The sequence below is a fragment of the Eurosta solidaginis genome, chromosome 1 (genome assembly GCF_040869045.1).
Source record: "Eurosta solidaginis isolate ZX-2024a chromosome 1, ASM4086904v1, whole genome shotgun sequence".
NCBI classification, from domain to species: Eukaryota; Metazoa; Arthropoda; class Insecta; order Diptera; family Tephritidae; genus Eurosta; species Eurosta solidaginis.
In genome coordinates this window covers 220041807-220061580 of record NC_090319.1, presented here as the reverse complement: position 1 = coordinate 220061580, position 19774 = coordinate 220041807, and the positions used below count along the sequence as shown (strand labels likewise).

General features: G+C 42.0%; 1 protein-coding gene across 6 annotated transcripts in view; it reads right to left on the bottom strand.

Annotated features, from left to right (window-relative positions):
* Nucleotides 1-19774, bottom strand: part of LOC137237025 (eukaryotic translation initiation factor 4B-like) — a 401195-nt gene that overhangs the window by 190293 nt on the left and 191128 nt on the right. For 5 of the 6 annotated variants that reach the window (XR_010948759.1, XR_010948758.1, XM_067760164.1 and 2 more), the window contains one exon: nucleotides 9508-9592. The exons of the other annotated variant lie outside the window; for it this stretch is intronic. Coding sequence is in view for 3 of the 5 variants with exons in the window: in XM_067760164.1 (XP_067616265.1) it covers nucleotides 9508-9592 (85 nt within the window). In the remaining 2 variants the exon portion in view is untranslated. The remainder of the gene's footprint in view (nucleotides 1-9507; nucleotides 9593-19774) is intronic. 6 annotated transcript variants of the gene reach the window in all.

The following is a 19774-nucleotide window of genomic DNA, read 5'->3' as shown; positions in this document are numbered from 1 at the left end:
AGGGCGTCACAGCAATACATTTACACACACCCATGCAATGACCAGCAAGGCGTCCTAACGGGACGATCCTAACGGGACACGAGGACCACCACTAGCCATAGTGCAAGCACAAAGCGAAGTGAAGAATACAAATACATCTTTCTTCTATTACATTATTTTCATTATAGTTATAAAATATATAGAGTTAAAGAAATAAAGTGAATTTTATATGAAAACGATTTGCAAGGTGTCGCGAATTACAAATTTATTGTAAGTGAACCTTGGACACGGCGAGTATACCCCAAGCACTTATTGAAGAAGCACCGGGGCAGGGAAAAAAGCTTCGTTACAATTGGCGCCCGAGCAGGGACTCCGCAAATCATCCAACGTCAGAAGGAACATTCCTGACTAGAAACCTAACCATAAAATGACCGACCAGATTGATACCACGTGGTTAGACAACATTTGAAAGGAGCAGCTGATATCCACCACACAGGAATTGGGTATTAAGCCGACTGGTACCACACGAGAAATCCGAAAGCGCATAACAGCACTGGCTTCGAGAGCAAACGTGGACTCGGAAATACGCGAAAAATTTCTATCCCTAGAAGCCACTTATAAGGAAACTACAGACACGAGTGATTTAAATGAGGTTAAGACACCGATGCCATCGAACGGAGGGGGCACCATGAACATCGCCGATAGACCAGCAGAGCAAGACCAGTTCGCGTTCCCTCCCAGGAGTACAGCACCCCCACAACAGTACCTGTCGTCAGGAAAAGCGGTACCATCCAACGGTACATCCCAGACACCTCCGCGAAATACGCAACCCGCGCAACCATACGTACCATCAGGAATAACGGCACCAGCCATAAATTACACATCTCAGGTAACTCAAGCACCGACCGTTGTGTTCGCACCCATCATCGACCAAGTGCGGAAATGGTCAGTTAAGTACGATGGTGGGCGGGACCCGTTAGCGTTCATCGAACGGCTAGAGGAGTTACCCGAAGTGTACGCGCTAAACGTGGATCTCCTACCAAAAACCATGCCCGAGCTACTACAGGCCCCGCGCTGCAGTGGTATCGCAATAACAATGCACACTGGGAAAGGTGGACAAGCTTCAAAAAGGATTTTTTACGGTTCTTCCTACCAGTCAGATATTTCGAGCGTCTCGAGGACGACATACGCCAACGGAGGCAGCATAACAAGGAGAAGTATAAGGACTACGTGCTAGCGATACAGAGCTTGATGAGACACGCAGGATACACCAGCGAACAGCGGTCGGAACGAATTTTCCGTAACAGCCCTCCGATTACCAACTTTACATCCGTCGGAGGAACTTCACCAATCTCGCGGAACTCTTAACCCTTGCCGAGGAATACGAGAGCATACGTGAGGACTATCGAAGACCATCAGGCGGGCACCACCGCGAAGTTACGCGATACATCGCAAGTGACACGACCCTGGTATCACCACCTAAACCTGCACCACCGAACATACCGCACCACACGCCTCCCGGCAATCAGGGTTCGACCCCAACAACGTATGCAGGAGGTGCGGCGAACAAGGACACTACGCCAATAGATGCCGAAACCCACGGAAAAGAACCCAGCGCCGAATCGACAGTGGTAATGTACCAAGAGCATGGGCGCCTTTACGCCGTACCCAGGCTCGGCGCGGAAACAGCCGAGGCGGTCATCGACACAGGGGCATCGAGAAGCTTCGTTTCGAGCAGCCTTGCAGAACGAGTAGTAAACTCTGGAAACGGAGAAATGGTGAGAGTGGCCATCAAAATAACGATGGCAAATTGGACTAGCACCACAATCTTCGACGCCATAAGGACTGAGGTACGCCTCGGAGAAGCGTCACTCCACACAGTTTTACACGTCACGCCCGGGGCGATCGACATAATACTGGGCCTGGATACGCTAGGAAGCATGGGAGCCACCATATCATGTGGAGAAGGCCACCTCGTGCTAACCAGACCCCTTGCTCCGCACAAACCGCCTCCACGTCAGAGACTATTCAGAGTATAACACCAGCGAGAACGAGTAACGCCAGGTGCGACACCCCTGGAACTATTCAGAGTATAACACCAACGAGAACGAATACGAGGAACGCCAGGTACGACACCCCTGGGACTATTCAGCGTATAACACCAGCGAGAACGAGTAACGCCAGGTACGACACCCCTGGAACTATTCAGAATATAACACCAGCGAGAACGAGTAACGCCAGGTCCGACACCCCTGGAACTATTCAGAGTATAACACCAACGAGAACGAGTACGAGGAATGCCAGGTACGACACCCCTGGACACCACGTCAGGAACCATTCAGAGGGTAACACCACCGAGCAGTAGTAACCAGAAGTACAACAACATTGATGATAGGATCAACAGGACCAACGGGGCCTACGATGAGGACGACGCAGAGCGAGTGCGCAGTTTTCTGGCAAAAGAGCTCCGGAAATTTGAGAGCATGAGTGGCGTGAAGACAATAGTCGAGCACAAGATTATCCTGACGGACGACCGCCCTATCAAGCAACGTTACTTCCCACGCAACCCAGCTATGCAGACCATCATCAACAACGAAGTCGACGAGTTACTCCAGAAAGGATGCCGTCCCGACGCACACACAGCGCACCGATCGTGCTAGCCAAGAAGAAAAACGGGAAGTGGAGGTTGTGCGTGGACTATCGGCAGCTCAACGCCCGATCCGAACCCGATGCATACCCCCTACCCAGAATACAACATATACTGGACAAGCTACGACGAGCGAAGTACATCAGCAGCTTGGACTTGGAAAATGGCTACTGGCAAATACCACTGGAGTCCCAGCGCGGTCCCTACACAGCTTTCACGGTACCGGGACGTGGGTTATTCCAGTGGCGCGTTATGCCGTTCGGCCTACACTCCGCACCTGCAACATTTCAAAGAGCACTAGATCACGTTATTGGACCGGAGATGGAACCCTACGCTTTCGCATACCTCGATGACATAATCGTCATAGGATCCACCTTGGAGGAGCACATTCGCAACTTGAAAAAAGTAATGCTACGACTGCAGCGCGCCAACCTCAGAATAAATCCGGAGAAATGCGAATTTTTCAAGAAGGAAATCCGATACCTAGGACACGTAGTAAGCGACAGGGGAATTCACACCGACCCCGAGAAAGTTGCAGCCATCAAAGACCTGAAACCACCAAGGAACGCGAAAGAGGTGCGTCAACGCCTCGACTTCGCTACGAACAGCCAGCCACTCACGACCTTGCTGAAAAAGGGAAACACTGGAAGTGGGGGGCCGAACAACAGGAGGCCTTCGAGGCCTTAAAGCAAAAGCTCACGGAAGCACCGATACTTGCCTGCCTGGACTTCACCAAGACCTTCACCTTACAAACGGACGCAAGCAATTTCGGGCTGGGCGCCGTATTGACACAGGACTTGCAGGGTGGAGACCGCGTGATCGCCTACGCCAGCAGGAAACTCAACAAGGCGGAAACCAACTAGTCGCCCACCGAGAAGGAATGCCTCGCGATAGTCTGGGGAATACGCAAGATGAGGCCCTATTTGGAAGGATACCGATTCAAGGTAATCACGCACCATATGTCTCTAAAGTGGCTAAACTCCATCGAAAGCCCCTCAGACCGTATAGCACGATGGGCCTTGGAACTTCAGCAACACACTTTTGACATCGAGCACAGGAAAGGGAAGCTGAACCTGGTAGCGGACGCACTATCACGACAACCACTGGATACCCTACGACTGGCAACGACAACAGACCAACACTGCAAGTGGTGGCACAAGCGCGTCGGCGAAGTACGCACCAACCCGGAAAAATACGCCGACTACATAATACAAGATGGACAACTGTACCGCCATATTTCCTGCCGGTCACACGATGAAGAAGCGGTCCCTTGGAAATTTTGTGTACCTACACCACTGCGACAACGAGTATTAGAAGAAAACCACGACATCCCAAGCGCTGGACACATGGGCATACGCCGGACGGTAGCGCGGATTGCCAACCGGTTTTACTGGCCCGGCATGTTTCGGGACATCAGTCGATATGTACGACAGTTCGAGTCTTGCCAGAAATACAAGGAAGCACAGCAAAAGCCAGCTGGAAGGATGCTCTCACAGGTGACCCAAGAACCATTCTCCACGGTATGCGATTTCGATTTCGTCGGACCACTCCCACGATCCACACACGGGAACTCGATGCTATTAGTATTTTTTGACCGCTTCAGCAAATGGGTGGAATTGGTCCCCATGAGGCACGCTACAGCAGAGGGACTTCGCCGCGTGTTCAGAGAACGCATCCTCGCAAGGTTTGGTGCTCCCAAGATACTGATATCGGACAACGGCGTTCAGTTCACCAGCACAATGTGGCAGCGTTACCTTAGGGAAATGGGGATACGACAACAATTCACGGCGCCCTACACACCGCAAGAAAACCCAACGGAACGGGCGAACAGGATAGTCAAGAGGATTATAGCGCAACTCACCAGATCACAGCACAACAGATGGGACGAATTTCTCTCAGAGAACGAGCTGGCCATCAACACCAGTGTGACCGCGTCCACCGGATACAGTCCAGCTTTCCTCGTACAAGGACGGGAACCGCGACTACCAGGGGCATTGTTTGACGAAGTCAACCTGGGGACGGGCACAGCCCCCACCACGGCAGAAGAAAAATCCGGCAGAATGCAAGAGGCATTCAGAATAGTGAGACAGAACATGGAACGAGCGGCGGCAGACCAAGCACGGCATTACAATCTACGACGGAGAAAATGGACCCCCGTAGTCGGCGAACTAGTGCTCGCAAAGGAACATCATCTCTTCAAGGCCGGGAAAATTTCGCGGCAAAGTTGGCCCCCAAATATGACGGATCTTACCAAATCCTACGATATGTCTCCCCAGTGATACTTAAAATACGAAAACCCAACGGAGGAAAGGAGAAAACGTTCAACATCGCAGAGTTAAAGGCATATCATGGAGCAGAGATCATCGCGGGAAATTAAAATAAATCCAGGGAGAACAATTTTTAAATTATTAATTAATATCAAGGATAAGCAAGCACCGGTCATTCTATCGCAAACCACCGAGGTGACAACGTTTTTGCTACGAATTTTTTTCATAAACCAACATTCTACAATGCAGAGATATAACGCTAAACTGACCAACAGCGTCAAGCGTATGCACCAGCGCTACGAGGAGGAGGAAGAAAAACGCCCTAGGGCCGTACTGCTGGAAGGAGCTACTGACGCCGACGTCAGCAACATGCGTGCAACTAAACGCGCCAACACGTACGCTGACGTCGCACGCATCATTACACCATTAAACACTACAGGCGGCGACGTCAACAACATGCGTGCAACTATACGCGCAAACACGTACGCTGACGTCCCACGCATCATTACACCATTAAACACTACAGGCGGCGACGTCAACAACATGCGTGCAACTATACGCGCAAACACGTACGCTGACGTCGCACGTATCATTAAACCACCACAAATTACGGACACCGACGCCAACACCACGAACACCGAATCAGCCGCGGCCAAGGCCCACAATGGGACCGGAACATCACCGCTAACAGTCACACTTGGTAGGATAGACGTGGAGGCAGGGCAGTTGCCGGCAGCCATCGAGCTCTCCTCGGATGAGGATACAGCCCCACCGGCGAGAGAAATGCCTAAGATAATATTCCCGGCAGGACCAGGCGGCATACCCCTCTATACGACTGACCTCGACACCCTCAAAGGATCGAAATGGTTGACCGACACCATCATTGACGCTTGGGCAAAGGGACTGGAAGAGCAACACGGACAACAAAATACGACTCTCAGCCCGTTCGTGATCTGGCAGCTCACCCTGAAGAGGAATACGGAGGAAGACTACCAACGCATACGCCGATGGGCCCGGAACGTCGACCTGGTTGGCACGAGTGTGATCCTAGCACCCCACAACACAGCTAAACACTGGTATGTACTCGGCCTGGCAAACGCAGCAGTCACCCACCACGTCGCCGACACGGAATGCTGGCAGGAGCGATATGTATGGGTAGCGGACTCAATGCACAGTGCCAAAGTTCCGCACGCAACACAGGCTTGGGCAGATTTCCTCCGGTGGGAATACATACAGCGGTACGGGCACGATGGTTTTACATCTCAGGAGCTAGTACTCGAGGTGCCACAACAATACAACAACAAAGACTGTGGCGTCTACGTAGCCGAGAACATGGAGAGGATTTTACGATACACGGGGAGTGGAGATGGGATACCCGGACTGTGTAGACAGCCATTCACGGAGGAAATGGCGAGCAAGAAGCGCCCAGAAATGCTGACACGGTTCCTGCGGGACGGTCGAAAACCCAAGGAGATAACACAAACCACTAGCACCACATACCACCCTCACACAGTTCCACAACCAAGCACCGAAGACGACACTCACTCAGATACCAAAACGAAGCCACAACCAACAACAGAAGGCCATCAAGTAATAACGATCGAGGCCCAACACGCAGATGGACCAATGCTGGACCTATTCCCGGAGATAGCAAGGGAAGTACGGGACGCACTCCGACGCATTGCCGAAGGCAAAGCCCACTCCCGAATACGATTCGTTACAGAGAAGTACCAGGTCACCATAGTGAAAAGCAAGGCGCGCATACGATTACTGGATACGGAGGGCCGACTCTCCGAAGTGGGGGGGGGGGGGGGGGCGGGGTATCGGTTGTACCATCCGGAGAGATCGTTTCATAGGAGTGAGTCGTGGCTTCAAGTGGTGAATGTGCCGGTTATACCACGAAACGCCGCTCGAGATTTCGTAAGCAACGGCCCCGCCACAGACAGGTGACGTCCGCCCGCCTGCGCCGACGGTGACCGCGCCACAGCAGCCATACGCAAGCATACGACGTTGGCCATATCAGAGTCATGCCAACATACAACGCTGGCCGCAACAGCGCTACGCTAACACACTGCGTTGGCCCCAGCACTACGCCAACCTACGACGCGGGCCACAACAGCGCTACGTAAACACACTACGCGGGCCACGACAGCGCTACGCAAACATACTACGTTGGCCACAGTAGAGTCACGATAGTCTACGACGCTGGCCGCAACAGCGCTACGCAACCGCTCTACGGTAACATACGACGCGGGCCGCAACAACGCTACGCAAACACACTACGCTGGTCGCAACGGCACTACGCAAAATACCACGTGGGCCACAGCAGAGTCACGCTAACCTACGACGCTGGCCGCAACAGCGCTACGCAAACATACTACGTTGACCGCAGCAGAGTTACGCAATTACACGACTTCAACCATACTAGAGTTACACACACGCACGCAGACGCACCGACATAAGCCGCAGCAGAGACAGCGCAGTCGCTAGCCGTACGAGAGACACGCCGACGCAGGGTGTCACAGAAATACATTTACACGCACCCAAGCAACGACCACCAAGGCGTCCTAACGGGACGATCCTAACGGGACACGAGGACCGTTAACCCACCACTAACCATAGAGCAAGCACAAAGCGAAGTGAAGAATACAAATATATCTTTCTTTTATTACATTATTTTCATTATAGTTATAAAATATATAGAGTTAAAGAAATAAAGTGAATTTTATATGAAAACGATTTGCAAGGTGTCGAGAATTACAAATTTATTGTAAGTGAACCTTGGACACGGCGAGTATACCCCAAGCACTTATTGAAGAAGCACCGGGGCAGGGAAAAAAGCTTCGTTACACTACTATAAAAAGGAGAGACTTGCTTTCAGGCGATTTCGCTCATTTTCAGAGCAAACAGTTCTAGCTATGAAAACAATGTTTATGCCAAATTTCGTTTTTTGAACTTATGTTTTGCGTCATAAAACCGATCCACCAAATATCATTAGCTTAGCGGCATTTGTTTTTGAATTATCTAATTTTTTCCATTTTTTTAACTTTTCCATATCGAAAAAGTGGGCGTGGTTTCGTCCGATTTCGCTCATTTTCAATACCAACTTATTCTGGGTCCAGATGAGTCCGTATAACGACTTTGGTGAGGATATCTCAAAACTTGCTCAAGTTATACAGTTAAAGGACGGACACACGGAGGGAGGGACTTAATCAAATTTGTTTTTATATACTGATGATTTTGATATATGGAAGCCTATATATATATATCGATTCCTTTATACTTGGTACAAACAACCGTTATCCAATCAAAGTTATAATACCTTGTGTACAAGTACAGCTGGGTATAAAAATGTAAGACCATGTGCTTCGCAAGAAGGGGTTCGCCATTATATAGCTACACCATTGGCGATTGACAAATTGAGCAGAATACAAGCTTAAGGTGTTACAATGGATCCTAAAATAGATTTTAAGTCTTATTATGCAAGCTGTGTAAGCCGAGCAAAACGGTTTTTGGCATTCGTTAAACGATGGTCAAATGAATTTAATGATCCTTACTTACATTACCAAAACGCTTCTCATCTCATTAGTTAGTCCTAGAATATGCTTCAATTGTATGCAACAACTCTCGTTATAAGATTCATTGCAATTTATTGGAATCAGCTCAAAAACGACATTTGGTTTTCGGGTTGAGGGACTTATCTTGGGAATCTTCTTCCCCACTACAGCCGCTTAAAACTTATACCATTGCCCACGTTACCGTTGTAGAATGATGCTTAGAGTATTATTTTTGTACTATTTATTTATGTTATTTTATTATTGGTGTATTATTTATTATTTATGGGTTGGAAGGTAGGCTATTTTTGCTTGGGGAGAATATGCGGACGTTGGGCATCCTCATTAAATTTTGAAATACACGAATCTTTGAAGGATTATAATCACCATCGAAATCATTTTGACACCTCAAACTCGCTGTTCTTAATTAAAAGATATATACTTATTGCCTTAAATAATTAAAAACAGCTGCTCTGGTGGATGACTTGGAAACGCGTCCTTCCAAACCTTCCATGCAGCGCAACCATAATTGCTATTTAAAAGTTGAACTCTGCTTAATATTGACTGCTATGTGTGTAACTTTATCCACACTTATGAAATTGTTGCGTAGAAAATTAGTGCTGCTAAATTTCAGTATGTATACTCAGTTTCAACTGAAATGGGTCTCTGTATTTTATCTCTACACTATTCTCCACTTCTATGACTGAAAAGAGTGTGCGTCCATTATTCATCGCAATCGATTCAGTTATGGGTTATACACTATGACCAACAGAGGTGCGTGTATCCACTATTCGGTACAACTCGTTTTGTAGCGGGGTATTTACCAATGCAGCGATTCTTCAATAATTTCCGCTAGATGGCTATCTAAACATTATCTAAGTGATGAGAGGCCTTTTTTCTACCCGCAAATGTAGATGTATTTTCATGTAAAAAAACACAGCTATTATTGTGCAACTATTCTGTGAGATTTTATTAACCCGTAGATTAAATAAACAAGTAAACGTGAAAATCCTCTCGGTTACAATTAAAATAAGATAAAATATGAGAAATAATTACTTACAGTTTTAACAGTATTTTCCTGATGTTTTTGAATCGAATTATCGTTTTTCGTGTACCGTTTGACTGATTGGCTGATCTTATCATCCCTAAAATTAAAAACATTAAAAAATTATAGGAGAATAAAACATTGTGGCCGAACCAAATAAAATACGTTGGAGCGAAAACATCAAACCTATAAGAAAATTATGCTTTCAATAAAAGAATAAAGAAATACATTTAGAGGGTGTGCTAGCCTCTGCTAACATTTTTTAATGATACCTGCCTTGAGAACCGAATTATGGTCTTTGGTGTGGAACTTTAGCACCTATCCCACTATGACAACATTAACCTACATCCAAAGCACTAATATTTTCTAAACTCTATTAACAACTCTTAAACAAATAATTTGCATTAGAACAGCTAAACGCTCCATCTGATTTTTGAACTAAATTAAACTGAGTTTCAAACAATAAATCTTATATATAATTTTCTTCCGGTCTGTTTGAATAATATTTATGTATATTTTAAGCTACGCAGATCTATTGTGTTGGGTGCAAATAAAACAAAGATAAACAAACATAAATAAATCTTATATATTATTTCTAATTGCTGTTTTTATGTACAGGTCCCTTTTTCGCTCTTATTTGGAATCCAAATCTATAAATAAAGTTTTGGTAGAAAAGATGGGGATTCGTGCTATTAGCGAGCTTTGGGCATTATTAGTCGTAGTGCTTTTCTTTAGCTATATTTTATTAAAATAATTTGTTAAAAATAAACGATGATGTATGGCACTATTGGGAATATTTGATTAGAACTAACGCTGCATTACCGGCAGTTGCTAGCATTCGCCAGATGGCAGCGCAAGCGCATGCAAGTTTATGCATAGACTAGCTGACCCGGCAAGGGTTGTTTGGCCAAAAACAGTATTTCTATCTAATATTTTTTTAGTTCAGTAGAAAAAACAAACTTACCATTAGAGTGCACGGTTGTACTTATAATCGAAAGCGTTGTAGACAGTAAAAGTATACTTTATTTATGGTAATAAATTACTCGTTAAAGTAACAAATATAATTTAAATTACGACTCTTAGTAACTATTAAAACATTGTTACTAATAGTTTAAAGCTCTTAAACTATTATTTTTTTAGGTTACGTATAAGTTAGCAACAATAATGTTAACTAAAGTCAGCGGAATAATGCTGACTATGATATTGCAAATAGTGCAATAAATGTTCAAGAATAATATGAACTAAAGTCAGCGGAATAATGCTGACTATCGATATTGCAAATAACGCAAAAACATGCGCCATGCGCCGACTAGATACAAACATAAGTCAGCAATAGCTAAATAGGCCAAACAAACATCCGGCACAAGTTACCAAAGTGGTAAACAGAAATAATGCTAGCATAAGTAAATTTAAGTTATAAATAGGGAAGATTTAAAAATTGTAAAGTTAGTCATTAACATCTAGATTCACAATAAAGGTCTTTTGACCAATAAAAACAATTTTTTTCGACTATTAAATCTTTCAGCCGATAACTGGTGCCCGCGAAACCGTCCCTTTCAATAAGTAAGTGCCACTCAAAATTAAAATAAAAAGTGCTACACAAAAAAGAGAAAAAGAGACTTTGGAAAGTGCCATACAAAAACAAACCTTTGAAAAGTGCCACAAAAAGAGCCACAACAAAACAAACTTTTGAAAAGTGCCACATAACAAAAGGTCACACAAAGTGCCACAATACGCTAATAGTGCTACATTAAAATACAAGCTTTCGAAGGTGAAAAAAAAAATATAAAAAGCGAAAGAGGCGTAAATAGGAACGTGGAACTTCCTCGACGCCCCAACGGCATCACGACACCAGCCAGGTGGCTTCTTTTTACCCCTTTGAATTTTCTTGGGACATACTTTATCAAGTGCCTTACGTCATGCCCCCGTGAAGTTATTTTCCAGTCTTTCCAGTTCTGGTATGCTACCTGGCGTTTCGGATGCGCTTTCAAGTGGCAATATCCTAACCATTTCCCTGTTGTATTCTTATTTCTAATATTTCTGGTGGCAGTGTAGTGTAAACAGTCAACAATTTCAATGCCAAATGAGTAAACCAGTTAATATGCTACCCTGTAACAAAAAGAGTCCAAATTTTAATCAACACAAAAGGGGCATTTGCTAATTGTTGCTGACAGAGCAATTCACACGATTTAATACAGGTGTGTGTACAACGCACGACTAAACCAAATTTGCATTCAGGCAAATTTGATGAAATTGCGTTTCCCACAGACGTCACAACTCAACACAAATAGGTAGGTATGTAAGTATGTATAATTAAAGTAAATATGTATGTAAGAATATGTTTACAATAAGTTAGTATAAATAAGCTAACAATATTTGAATAAAGATTCATTCACTCATTCGCACTTATACCTCACAAAACAGACAATTAATTTTCCACCTTTTATATGGCGACCCTGCCTTGATTATACAGGCTGATTATTCAGCCTAATTCATTGGTAAGGATAATACTGGCTGATTACAGCCTAAGCCTTATAAAAGGAGCGAAAAAGGGAAGCTATCGGACGTGCTTTCCAACTCTAATTATTATCGCGGTTACATTTTTTGTCAATAAATTGGAAGAAGAAACAAAGGAACCACATTCGGAACAAACACAAATTTCGCTTTTAAAATGATGTTTTGATGAATTAAATTTTGGCTCCAACAATGAAGATTACATGAAAATTTCGGCAGTTGAAAAACAAATACGCTGCCATTAGATGCCATGTCGCCCACTTTTGTACCTTTCGAATTCCAACACACTTCAAATAAACAAAATTTTTACAAACACAAATCTACAGCCAGCCAGAAATGTCCAACGGTGATAAGGTGGTAAACAATTGGGAAGAAATTATTGAAGTCGGTCAGAGCATAAAAAGGGTGGAATAAACAACAGGACTGGCAGCATAATACGTATAATTATAATAAGTATAATTAACTTAATTCTGAAGTCGGTTTAAATATTTAGACATTATTTTTAAGTAAGAAAATATTCGGGCAACCTAGCGGCTGCCTATTGACAAGCAAAAATTTTATATTTCTGCTATAAAATAAATATAATTTCTTTTACCCCTCTAAATTATGTTCCCAGAGGAGGGGAAAACCAAGAGCAGTGTGACCAAATCTTCGATAGTTTAACTGCATTGACTTTGGAATTAACAGAGAAAAGTAAAGTAGCCGAAGAGATTAGTCCAGGCCCTAAGCCGCTGACAGTCGAAGAATATAGAAAAAGGAATAGGGTCCAAAAAATTCAAGAACCAAAAATTCCAAAGCCAATAAAGTTAAAAAGGAAAAGAGGAAGAAAGCAATTTAATATTAGAAAAACAATAGCCAAGATCTATGAAAAAATAAATTTAAGTACTAATCAGGAAGAAAAAATTCAACTAAAACAAGAAATTAAGGGATTAAGAAATAATAATTATAAAAATAAAAAACAACAAAAAAATATATATAAGCATTAGGGTGTCAAAATAAAAATAAAATAAAACTATTGATCTTAAATTATGGAAAGAACTAGGAATATTAAAACGTATGTAAAAGGCCCACTTGAGGACCTTAAAAATGAAATTAAAATTGTAGATGAAGAAAAAACTCTAGTATGGTTGAAAAAAAAGGGTGGAAACTTATTGATATGCCTAGGAAACCAACAATATGGAATGTAAGAAACCCACAAGCAACAACACCTGAAGAATTATATTGGTACGAAGTCAAATTTTTGGAAGAACAGATTAATATAATGACAAAAAATTAATAAAGGAAAAACAAAGAAAAAAAATTTTCTTTTTTCATATTTTTTACGATGGGAGGCCAAGAATCGAAAATAGAAAAACCAACGGCAAATGTTGTAAACTCAGTCCAAGTAGTAGACCATACTGAGGCACTAGATACTATTAAGGTCATGCTTCTAATCATCTGTGAAGTTAGTTGCATTAATTTGTTTCTGAAGCTCTACTCAACCCATAACAAATTCCTAAAAAAGCGATATGCCAGCCGCGCCGACGGTTTAGATAAGGTTTAACAAACTTTTTTATCTACCATCCCCAATGGGCAAATGGGAAGATATCGTTAAACTACTCATAGAAGAAAAAACGATAGGAGAAAAATCTTACAAATGTATTAATAAAAAGACAAAAGTAAAGGCAGAAACAGTAGTAAAGCATTTCAAAATAATAGTTGAAGCATTTAACAAAAGAGGAAAAACAATACAACAGTTAAATGGTAAACTAAACGGCAATCGAAAAGACCACGCATATCAATCCCCCAGCGGGTTAGGGGGTCAGAATATATGCGCGGTAGGTATGCCTGTCTTAAAAGGCGACTAAAATACCAGATTCAAGGGGCTGTGTAGCGCAACCCTTCAGGTCGCCAGCGCAATATATAGCTTCTCCAAACCCAATTGTCAACCTCACCTATCCGCGGCGAATCCTGTGTCACTAACAGACGGGGCTCTGGCGATCCCAAGCTCCTCATGGAACTTGGGGGTGGGGAGGGAGGGAATGGCCTGAAGGTTTAATTTGGCCACATAGATCGTTCCCGAGATGGTCGGGCTAGCACCTTAATGGTGCTGTGGTACCGGAGCGTATCGGATCTGTATCCGGCAAAGGACCATCACATCGATAACACTCCCCAAAGCCTTTGTGGAGCAACATTATCGCTACAACAACAACAACGAAGCATATCAAATTTTTACCAGCTTTAGAGACAAGTTGGTGTCGTCACTGGCAAGATATGATATAGAATTCATAGTACCAACGAGTTTCAAAAAGGAAATAGAAATAGACTTCAGCACATTCCTGCTGGAGTCAGCCCCGGATTTAGAAGAGGAACCAGAAGTAGAACAAAAAGAAGAACAAAAACAGGATCAAAAAGAAATTTTAATAGAGACACAAAACTACCAAACAAGAAAAGACAAAATGGCACAAAGCACAGTAGAATTCTAAAAAACGGCTTCTTCAATTCTGCCTGAGTTTGATGGTAAGCCTGAGAACTTACACAAATTAAGGATACTCAAGAGACCATAGCAGTCTCCATGATAAAAACTAAGCTCAAGGGAACAGCTAGAAACCTTTTGAGCACTGAAAATTCAATACTAGCAATAAAGTTTTGACGGCGAAACTCCTAAACGTCCAACAGCGCAGTAAAACAGCTAGCCAGTACACTGCCGAAATCGAAAAATTAACAAAATCGTTGGAGGGTGCTTACATATCTGATGGCCTTGCACCTGATGTGGCAGCCAAATATGCCACACAATCAGCTGTAAAGGCTATGTGTAAGAACTCGGCTAACGAAAATAGTTAAACTGACAATGCAAGCAGGAACGTTCACATCTATGAACGAGGCTATTTCAAAATTCACGAATAGCTGTACTGAAGTCACGGGTAACCCAAATACAGTGTTACGCCTGACGCGCTCACAAGGTAATTACCGAGGTAACTTCTGAAGAAGTTACCAAAATAATAATTATCGAGGTAACCAAAACCGAAGATATTATGGTAATGCTAACAGATATAATAATAATATACAAAATAATAATTTCCCAAGACGCAATTTTGGAGGTCAGTCAAGATCATCTAATCAGAGTAACACGAGCAATCTCCGTTATATAAGCCAACAAGAAAACCAGCAAACTCCACTCCAATAGTAAACTTCAACGGTAATAAAGTATATACATTCAACTTGCATTTGAACAGCTACATATCTTCCAATACTACACTAAATAACTCAACTTCAACGTTCCTGATAGATACAGGAGCGGATATCTCAATAATAAAGAAAGGTTAAATTGACAGTAATGTCACAATAAATAACTCACAGATCACAGATTTAAAAGGTATTGGCCGAGGCATAACAAGCACACTTGGAACAGCAAAAGCAGATCTAACAGATGATAGTCTTTTAATAGGACACAAATTTCACATAGTAGAAGACAATTTCCCAATCCCATGTGATGGAATTTTGGGACTCGACTTCATTAAACAATATAATTGCATTTTAGATTATAATAAAAATGGGGACCGCCTAATACTACGACCATACGATTACCCAGAAGATGTAGTAATACAAATGATAAATAGACCAACAATCAATAGTATTACAATACCCGCAAAATCCGAAGTAATTAGACAGGTTCATATCAATAGTTACAATAAGGAACTATTAGTACCTCATCAAGAATTGACTGATGGCATTTTTGTAGCCAACACGATAGTAAACTCAAATCAAGCTTTAATAAGAATAATAAATACAACAGATAAACATACAATCATTCAAGATTATGACCTCAAAACAGAAAGTTTAGAGGATTATGTAATAATTGAAAATACACCTAATTGTAAAGCTAATAATAAAGAAAACTTAGAAAGATTGAATAAAAGTTTCCCGCCATTCGCTAGTAAATCACTCAACACATTATGCTCAGAATTCGTTGATATATTTTCATTAGAAACAGAACCAATCACGACCAACAATTTTTACAAAAAAAAGTTGCATATGAAAGATAACACTCCTGTGTATATTAAAAATTATAGACTACCTCAAGCACATAAGAATGAAATAAATAAACAAGTAAATAAACTAATTCAGGATGATATCGTGGAACCATCAACCTCAGAGTACAACAGCCCTATTTTATTGGTACCTAAAAAATCCCTTCCGGGCAAGCAAGAAAAAAAGGTGGAGATTAGTTGTTGATTTCAGACAAATAAATAAAAAATTAACAGCTGATAAATTCCCTTTGCCTAGAATAGATGATATTCTGGATCAATTAGGAAGAGCGAAATATTTCTCATGCCGAGATTTTGTTGGAGGTCCTCTAATTTAAAATAAAAACAGCCGTTCTTCTGAACAATAAAGAATGTATATTTCGACTTACTTCAACGTCGGTTAGATACACAGAGATAGAAAAAGAATTATTCGTAAGTTAAAATGGCGAATATAAAGAATGACTTCGCAAAGCAAAAATGCGATTACAAGTTGCAAATGAAAAACAGAGTTGCCACATGAAATAGAATTTCAACACTCCTCCTCAAATCTGGTATTCATTTGCAGTCACAAATTAATAATTTAACTCAAAAAAACTTTGAAGATATTTTACATGTACTAGATTAAACCTAACAATTTTACAAACTTGTTATGATTTAACTTGCTTAGATTTTTCGTAAATACATCTGCAATATTATCTGAGCTTGAACAATATTGTAATTCAATTAAATTTTTCTGATACATATCTCTTATATGATGATATTTAATTTCTATATGCTTACATCTTGTATGGTATACAGCATTCTTGATGAGATGTAATGTGCTTAAATTATCACCATTTACAACAATTTTGTCAGGCCTATGTACATTTATTTCGTCCAAAAATTGTTTTATGAACATAACCTCTTTTGCGGCAGTTGACAACGATATGTATTCCGCTTCGGTGCTGCTCAAGGCCACTGTTGCTTCTTCGACTCCCAAGACACCGCACCACCGGATAAAAGAAATACATAGCCAGTGAACGATTTGCGCTCGAGTGACTCTCCACCCCAATCAGCATCAGCATAGCATTGTATCGGCGTTCCCTTCTTACTGTACGTGAGCGATAAATCAATCGTAGAACATAAATATCTTAACACCCTTTTTGCCGCTGCCAAGTGTTCACTATGTGGCTCATTATTATGCTGCGCAAGCTTGCACACTGTATGTATAATATCTGGCCTTGTGCACAACGCCAGATACAACAACGAGCCTATCAGCGACTGGTACTCTTGTTTGCCAACGCGCTTGCAACTAGAATCAGCGCATAATTTTTGTTGCTTAGGATCGAGTGGTGTTGCTATAGGACGACAGTCTAACATGTCATGTTGTTGCAGCAATTCTTTGATTTGCCCTTTTTGTCGTATAGCTATTGCGCCCCTTTCACCTTCTCTTTCGACTTTCATACTAAGAAATAATTGAACAGGACCCTTATCTACCACTTGCAGTCTTTTCGAAATTTCGTGTTTAATAGAGCTCATCTCTTTCTTGTTTGTGCTGGCTATTAGCAAATCATCTACATACACTGCTAACAAATTGATGTGCCCGTCGTGATGCTTCGTATATACGCAAGGCTCTGTTACACATTGTTTAAAACCAATATTAATTAAAATGTCATGCAAACTCATATTCCATTGACGTCCTGCATGTTTCAAACCATATAAAGCTTTCTTTAACTTTAAGACTTTATTGGGATACTCGCTGTTTGTAAATGTTTCAGACTGCACCATATATATTTCGTCATCTATGATACCATTTAAAAACGCAGATGAAACGTCAACATGGTGTAGGTATAGCTGGTACTCTGCAGCTAACGCGAAAATTGTACGGATCGTAGAATACCGCACCACAGGTGAAAACGTATCGGTATAGTTCACCCCATATACTTGGCTGCACTCTTTGGCTACTACCCTTGCCTTAAATCGATCAATTTCACCGTTCTTGTTTTTCTTGATCGAGAATACCCATTTGCACTTTATAGCTTTCGGATTTTTTGGTAAATCCACTAGCTCCCATGTATCGTTGTTTAAAAGAGCTTGATATTCAGCACACATTGCTTTACGCCACTCACTTGCATGGTCACTAGACATGGCTTCACCCACTGTATTCGGAATATCAACATCATAGAGAAAATTTGCATAATGGTATTCTTTCTTTGGCCTTCCTGGTTTCCCTGACCGCACCAACTTAGGCCGACCAGGTCCTACTTGTTTAGTAGCAGGCTCTTCATCACTTTCTTCTTTTGCAGATTTATAATCCTCTCTGGGTCGTCTTCAGCACTCACACGTTCATTATCTAGCTTGTCTTCAGTGCTAACACATTCATTCTCTGGCTTGTCTTCAGTGCTAACCCACTCACTCTTTAGCTTGTCTTCAGTGCTTACACATTCACCTTCTGGCTTGTCTTGATTTGACTTTAAAATATATAAATCAACGTTTAGATTTTCTTTCGGAATAGTTGGTTCTATAAATGATACATCACGTCTTAAAATAATTCATCTTGTGGCAGAATCATACAAGCGATAGCCCTTGGTAGCACTACCGTAACCAACCATTACATACGCTTTTCCCTTAGCATTGAATTTACTTTTAGGTTTTTTATCTAAGGCGTAAGCCACTGATCGAAATGTTCTTAGATGTGACACAACTGGTTTTCTTTTATACCATGCCTCAGAAGGCGTCATTTCATCGACTGCTTTTGTTGGTGACCTATTTCGCAAGTAGGCTGCAGTATTTACAGCTTCTGCCCATAATGTACCACTCAAGTTCGCACCAATTAGCATTCTTCGTGCCATCTCTATCAATGTCCGGTTATAGCGTTCAGCTACACCATTCTGCTGCGGAGTGTAGGGTACTGTAAACTGATGCAAAATGCCACAATCTTTTACATACTGCTGAAACAAATTATTTGTGTATTCAGTGCCATTGTCACTTCTAATGGCTTTAATTAGACACCCAGTTTGACGTTCAGCGAAAACCTTGAATTCTTTAAATTTACTGAAAACTTCGCTTTTGTGCTTCATTAAATAAACAAAACCATATCTTGATTTGTCATCTACAAATGTCAATACGTATTTCGAACCACCAGCCGATGTTTTTACTGGCCCAAATACATCTGTATGTACTAGTTCAAGTAATTGGCTTGCTCGATTTGAACTTGATGTAAATGGTTTTGTTACACATTTACTCTGCATACATACAACACACGGAATAGATTTTGGCACATTTACTTGAAGCCCGTTCACTAAATTTTTGCTTACAAGCATACGCATGCTGTCATAGTTCAAATGGCCATACCGTGCATGCCACTTCATTGCTTCATTCTGCTGGCCTGCAAAGAATAACATTTTCTTATTTTCTGTGAACAAAAATATACCACCAACTTTGTTTCCACGCAATATTACGCTGCCGTTGTTTTCATATACCGTGACAAAATCTTTTGCAAATTTAACACAAAGGTTATTTTTTACTGCTTTCGATACTGAAATAAAATTGCATTGCAATACAGGAACATAAAGTACATCAATCAGCTGGATTTCTTTCCCTTCTGCTTTTAGTCGAACTGTTCCCTTTCCCATTGCTTCTATGCATTTGTTACCAGCTAACAAAATGTTTTCATTGTATTCATTCAACTCATCGAACATGTTTCTGTCACAACACATATGCGACGTGGCTCCGCTATCGATACACCACACGTTCGACTGCAAGTTGTTTGACTCAAACGC